This window comes from Juglans microcarpa x Juglans regia, unplaced genomic scaffold, assembly GCF_004785595.1.
Source record: "Juglans microcarpa x Juglans regia isolate MS1-56 unplaced genomic scaffold, Jm3101_v1.0 JmScfU0023, whole genome shotgun sequence".
NCBI classification, from domain to species: Eukaryota; Viridiplantae; Streptophyta; class Magnoliopsida; order Fagales; family Juglandaceae; genus Juglans; species Juglans microcarpa x Juglans regia.
In genome coordinates this window covers 8,954-15,615 of record NW_024475767.1, presented here as the reverse complement: position 1 = coordinate 15,615, position 6,662 = coordinate 8,954, and the positions used below count along the sequence as shown (strand labels likewise).

The 6,662-nt window shown below is 38.5% G+C and overlaps 1 protein-coding gene across 1 annotated transcript; it reads right to left on the bottom strand.

Annotated features, from left to right (window-relative positions):
• Nucleotides 1-1,413: 1,413 nt before the first annotated feature.
• LOC121245461 (FT-interacting protein 3-like) lies at nt 1,414-5,111 on the bottom strand. The gene is given in 3 exon segments (XM_041143536.1): nt 1,414-4,010; nt 4,013-4,177; nt 4,954-5,111. Coding segments are annotated over 2 exon segments (2,328 nt in total). The 5' UTR covers nt 4,071-4,177; nt 4,954-5,111; the 3' UTR covers nt 1,414-1,740.
• Nucleotides 5,112-6,662: the final 1,551 nt, after the last annotated feature.

Sequence of the window (6,662 nt, the reverse complement as noted above, 5' to 3'; positions counted from 1 at the left end):
AGAGATTTTGTTTAATTATAAAAAAAATCCTAAAGTTGTTGCTTAAATTTGGAAGTATTTTTATTAAGATAATAAATTTGGACGTTTTATGTAGAAGATAGAAAGACATGAATAAGTCTTACAAACTTAGCTGCTGCTAGTATAATAAAATTTATAAATTTATTATACAAACAATAAAATTTATTTTATATGTTTATTTTTATTTTATTTAATGCTCCAAATTCAAATAAACTTAGAGGGCACATGATCACTTCAAACCAGACTCCTGGTGCGCTTATAACCGAACCCATATGATGAAGTCGGTCCAATTCCAAATACAGAGCCACTGAAAGCGTGCCCCAAAGGAGAGAGAGTATTGGGAAGAGTTACCATACAGCTTCCAATAAAACATTGCAATGCTCACCGCCTCACCCCCACCCCCAAATCACCACCACCACCAAGCCGCCGCTGCTGCATTGTTGAGCCCAAGAATAGCATCGTGGGCGCAAGAAAGAGACACGGCCGAACAAAGACAAAAAGTCTGGAGGAAGGGAAGTTTGTTACAGGCTGTAAAGAGAAAAAGAAAAGCAGCAGACATAGGTCCCCCACATACTATAGGTCATGGCAGGCACAGCAGTAGCCACAGGTTACGAACAAGAATCAACGACTCTTGTTTTTTGGTAAGAAGGCCTCTCTTTAAAATGGTCCTTGCAGTCAAATACTGCTGTTCAATTATCAGACAGGCGCCGCTGTTGCGGGCACTTTAATCGATCTGTTTTTGGAAGTGCACCGCACACAGAACAGAGGGAGTTCTGATTTTTCATATGGGAGGAGAGCGCTTTGCTCATCTGGACAGAGTGCATAAACAGCTATATCCTCATGAGTAAGGTTTTCTTATTCTATTATTTACTATCCTTTCACTTATTTACCAGTTATTTAATAGCATATAAAAAAAGGCTAAAAAAAATAGTGATTAAAAGATAAAAGTAAAGATTTTTCATCATAAAAAATTAGCAGAGATAAAAAAGATACAGAAAAATAACAATGAGAATAAAACCTGCAGCAAGGCAATACAAACACATCCATCATGGTTTAATACTACAATCCACAGCCTTTCCAATGCACTCACACCTATCAAGTAAAGATTGTAGGCAAGAACAATAGCCACATTCATTCATATAATATAGTATGCTACTAATGGTGTGCCAAGATTTAAGATGGACCGATCATGTGACGAAATTTAGGGGCACAAAAAGAGAAAGCAGACACAGTAAATCACATTATGCAAAAGTATGAATGTCAGGAGTAAACACTAAGAATCATGAGCATACACATCAGAGCATGATAGAGATCCTACTCGGTTCTTAGAGAGAAACTAATTCCATCGTGGAGATCCTAATCGGTTCTTAGAATTTACTGTCAAAAGACCAATCAAGCAAAAATCTAGCAAATATTCATAAGCATAGAGATGGTTCAGCATAGCCTAATTCACAACCTACAAAATTATAGACGAACAATAACTGATTACCACAAAGTCAAGCTTCAAACAGGAATACTAAAAATGGCATCGGTTAAGCCGCAAGTCCACAAAATCTACTACCTTCAGAGGAAGGTTACACACACAACCCAACAACAGCCGCCAAACATTGAAAGCACAGACAATCTCCCCTTTGTTTCCACCTTTTCTCCAATGACTTGACAAGAAAGAGGGGAACTCAGCGCAATTCCACTTAAAAGCAACTGGAGATGAAACTACTTCGCTCATAACATGCAGTCTGTTCTGGCTGGCAACCTCCTGAAGAAATTCAAGGGTACCGAAGGAAGCCTATGCCGGAACCTTGGATGTCTCAATATATAAAAGCCTGTGAGAAGGGCCACAACTTGGAATGGTGTAACATAGAGTACAATAGCAGCAACCAGACAAAAAATTACAAACAGAGCTGTTGCTCTTGGATCTCGCCAGCTCAGCAGAGATTGCAGCCTCTCCCCTTGAGTTGCCAAGTCACCAACCACTGTCTGAATCCTCCCAGCAATACTCCTCAACCGATCATACCGCATCCTTACCATGTCGGAAGGCCGCGAAGTTGGAAAAGTATCAAATTCTTCATCAAGTTCATCAGGATGCGCAGAATCAGCATGAGAAAGGCGAGTGTCCATGTGAGGAGGATGTCTTGGCCTCAATCTATAATGCCAAACCCCAATCAAGAAAAGGTAGAGGAAAATTGTAGGTAAGATGAGCTCAGGGTACATAACCAGTATGATAAACAAGATGTGAATCAATACAGTTGTGATGGGGTTTTTCCAGTGGCAAATCTGATCAAACCATTTTCCTACAGCAATTAACCCACCCAAAACTCCCATGATCCTGAAAAAGTTTGCTTTGCTCCTTCTCATACTCCACATGTGGGAGCCCACATCCAACATATACTCCACCACCTCTTTCCTCAGCGGTGGTTCAGCCCGGCTCAACCTTATCGATACAATTTGAGTTGCCTGGTGCCTCAAGCTATCAAGTTGACTAACAGTTAATGGATGAATATAGTGCATTTTAGGCAAAAGTGGATGTGAGTACATGTGCATCATGTTAAGTAAAGAGGAGCAATTGAACCTCACAGCCAAATGAATCTCACCCATCTTCTTCACGCCATTGGGGTGTAGAACCAAAAGTGGATATGAGTGTGTATAAACCCGATCGGTTTCAAGTGTGGAGAGACGAATCCTTACCTTCCCAATCCTGGAATCCTTAGCCCCTCCAGCCTTATCTCCTCCATGCAAATGACAGTTATCAAACACCCCAATTGTTATGACCGTACAAGGATCAAATACCTCCCAAGTATATTGCTCATTCCACTTGGGTGTAAAGCTATCGATAATCGTCCTAGTTCTAACCCACTTTTGACCATATTTTGCAACACAGTAGGCGTCGGTTGTTCCACGCCCATCTTTAGTCTTCATTGGCATCAGACCCTGAGCATTTAGAATCCCAAGTTCAAGTACCCCAATGCTGGGCCTCCACAACTGCTTTGCTGTCGGTCGAAGGTCACTACTATAGTGTGTTGATTCATCCAGTACATGATAACCACCTTCCAAGCAGATCCGCATATGAATCCTGCTGGAAAATTTGGTTTCTTTTTTCTTCTGTTCCCCATCAACAATAACATGCTTTTCCAGATTATACCACCTAGTGTTCACTGGTTTATGATCCAACCTCCTATCAACATACACCAAGGAAATTGCACACTTCCCCAAAACTTCATCCTTGTTAGGTGCAACTCTGTCTTCTACACTCAACATCAAGTGGTCCTCAAATGGTTCAGATGCTACAAACATTAAATCCTCATTCCACATAGGATTAATAGTCCTGATTTGAGAAATTCTGGTTCTCGAAACCTGATTTCCTAGCATAGCCTTCACATACACTTCTGGGAACCTACCCTTATCACTCGGTTGCAAGTCCTGGGCTTCAATGACATTGACCCTCAAATACCAAAGCTTAGGAGAGAGGTATACCTTCGAACGCATATTAGCAAGACCATCAGTTCCACTAACTCCCGCTGCATCTGAATTCCATGCTTCAGGAAACGCTTCATCAGCTTGTGTACCCATCCAAACAGCCAACATCAGCTCCCCCTTAACCTTGTCCCCCTTCCTATCCTCCAATCTATACCACTGAGGTGCCAGTGGGCTATCTGGGGGAACCCGTCTCGGAACCTCATTCAGATCAAACAAAACCCGACCCATAAAATCATCCTTCACAAAATCCTTATCCTTCACTGTAACCTCAAGCACCGAAGACTGCAGCCGGTCTTTGGAGAAAGCAAACACCTGGTTCCACTCGGGATTTGACTTCTTCTCAAAATGCCGGGTTGTTCCCTTGTAATTTCCAAGCTTTACCTCCACGTAGGGGTCGCAACTACCGCTGACATCTTTTGCAGGCAAATCCTTGGCCTTAACAACGCGCACATAGAGATACTGCATCTGTTCAACGAGGTCATAGGTGCTTGTGTACTTGTCGCCGGTGACCTTTCCCCTCCAAGATGGGGATTGGTCTCCTTCAACAAAAAGTCTTCTGGTGGAGGCCTGATCTGCATCTTTTGTTCCCAAAGCAGAGACACCCAAATCGAAAGAGTGAAGGTAGAGTAGCTCGATGCTATAGAAGAAGTATCTGAGTCTTTCTTAATTGCAGGTTGCCAGAAACCTAAAACAGGGGAAGAAACAGCGTCAAAGTCGTTACTCAATACCATACAAAGTTACCTAAACATTCGGAAAACCATACATACATCCATACATACATACATATATATATATATATATTACGATTTGAAGGGGGAAAAAGCAGAGATATTCGGATAAGAGAAAAAAATATAAAAAACAGAGACCATTTAAAACTATATTTTAAGAATCGCAAAGGACGATGATAAATATAAACACCAATGGTAAGCGCTGAGAACCTCAGATCTTTCGGCAGAAGAAATTTTGAAGTTTCACGGGTAGAAAACGACCTAGGAACGTCAGATCTAAATGCTCGAAACCTATTAAAACCAAAACCAGAAGGAAACGGTGTTTCAAGCCACTAAAAGTACAATCATGTCGGCATTTTTTAGATCAGAGTGCAGAGGAAACAGACATTCAAATGTTGTGCAGGGTTGCCGGAAAAAAGGGCAAAGCATATGCGAGAAAAACAAAATTAAAAAAAAAAAAAAAAAAACAGCATTCTTCTTTCATTAAATGCCGATCCTTAGAAAAGGAAAACCTGATACACAACCGGGTCAAACTTATCCATCTGCCTCAGTTGCTTAAATCATTTTCTCCACCAGACAAAAGCGACATTAGAAAAACTATAATGCTCATAAATACGGTTTACATTTCCCAAACTTTCTCGGCATCCAAACAGGGACTGAAAAAAAAGCTTAACAAAAAGGAAAGGGTTAGAAACGAGACCTCAAATAAAGCAAAGAGGTTTCGAGTTGTTACCTTGAAGATAGACAATGATTACCGAAACCCTAGACCGACAACCTCCTTGAAGCTGCAACGGAGTTCATTTGAAGCAAACGGAAATGGAGTTTGGTTGACGAGGCCGAAGTGAGATAAACAACGAAGGGGAGAGAGAGAGAGAGAGAGAGAGAGAGAGAGAGAGGAATGTAGACAGTGCGAGAGAGAGCTTTTGCTTTTGCTTTTGTGTGTGGGAGTGGGAGTGGGGGGTGGGATCTGATGAATATGTGAGAGATATACACAGAACAGAGAAGGTACCGCCTCTCTCTTTTTTGATTGTGTTACGTGAATGCTAGAGGATGCTGTACAGTAGAAGTGGGACCCGGGTCAAGCGTGCGTAGGACTACGGTCGGGCCTATCACGTGCGAAAAACGTTGGTTGTTTATGGGACAACTGCGGCGGTGTGGCGGTTTTAACAGCGTCATTGGATTCCCCAGTTTGGTCGACTGTACTTCAAGTACTATTAGGTCATTTTACCATTATTTGGATGCCAATTCTACCCTTCCGCTTTTTGGGGTTTTTTCTTTTATAAAATAAAAAAAATTCCGACCCGTTTATTACATTTTGTATTAAAATACGAAAATATTGTAATGATAAATTAATATGAATTTATTAACCAAACAAACCTTAAGAATTATATCAATCAGGCAAAAAGTATTTGGTTGGCATCACCTTTTTAAATTGATGGAATTGGGACATATGTAAAGCTGAAAAGGAATTGGATTGTTTTATGAATTGGCAATACTTTTTTTTTTTTTTAAAGAAAGAGGTTATAACTCTATTTATTATATTTTGTATTAAAATATAAAAATATTGTAATAATGAGTTGATATGATTTTAGTAACCAAACAAAACTTAAGAATTATATCAATTAGGCAAAAAATATTTGGCATCACCTTTTTAAATTAATGGAATTGGGACATATGTTAAGCTGAAAAGAAATTGGATTGTTTAATGACTTGGCAATACTTTGATTTTTATTAAGATAATTAATAATTGAATTTCCACCTCGTGTATTAAAAAACAATTAAAAACAATTACTAAAATAACTCAGGATCGAATCTCTCTCGTCTAAAAAAAAAACTGAAAAGGATTTGGGTTGGGTGTTTATAACGAGCCAAATTGGGAATTTCACTGGCCGAGGATGTGATTTATAATAATAAAAAATTATTTGAAACCTCCAGAACATGACATACATGTCACTTTGGAATTGCCTAGTCAAGCGACACATCATCAAAAGTATTCTCCTTTAGCAAGTTAGTTTCAGCCAAAAGCGGTTCAACAAGTATAATATTGCTCCGTTTTGAGAGGATAATCGTGTCTTATGAATTATGAATTATCATCTTTTAAATGTAATATTAAATAATTTAAGACTATTTATTATAAGTATATGTTATTATCATCCATTATATTATCATTTTATAATGTAATATTAAATAATTTAAGATTATTTATTATATTTCACTTATAAATCTATCATTTAGTTTACGTTTAGATAGTGAGGTATTATGAGATATTCTGTGAATAATTTTTAAAAAGTAATGAAAGAATATTAAATAGTAATAATTAATAGTGAAAAATATATGAAAATAATAATAAAATAATAAATAGTAGTGAGATATTCTTAATACAAGTTTTAATGTCACGTCAAGAGATGTTAAGAGAATGATAATAAAAATGACGAAAAATAT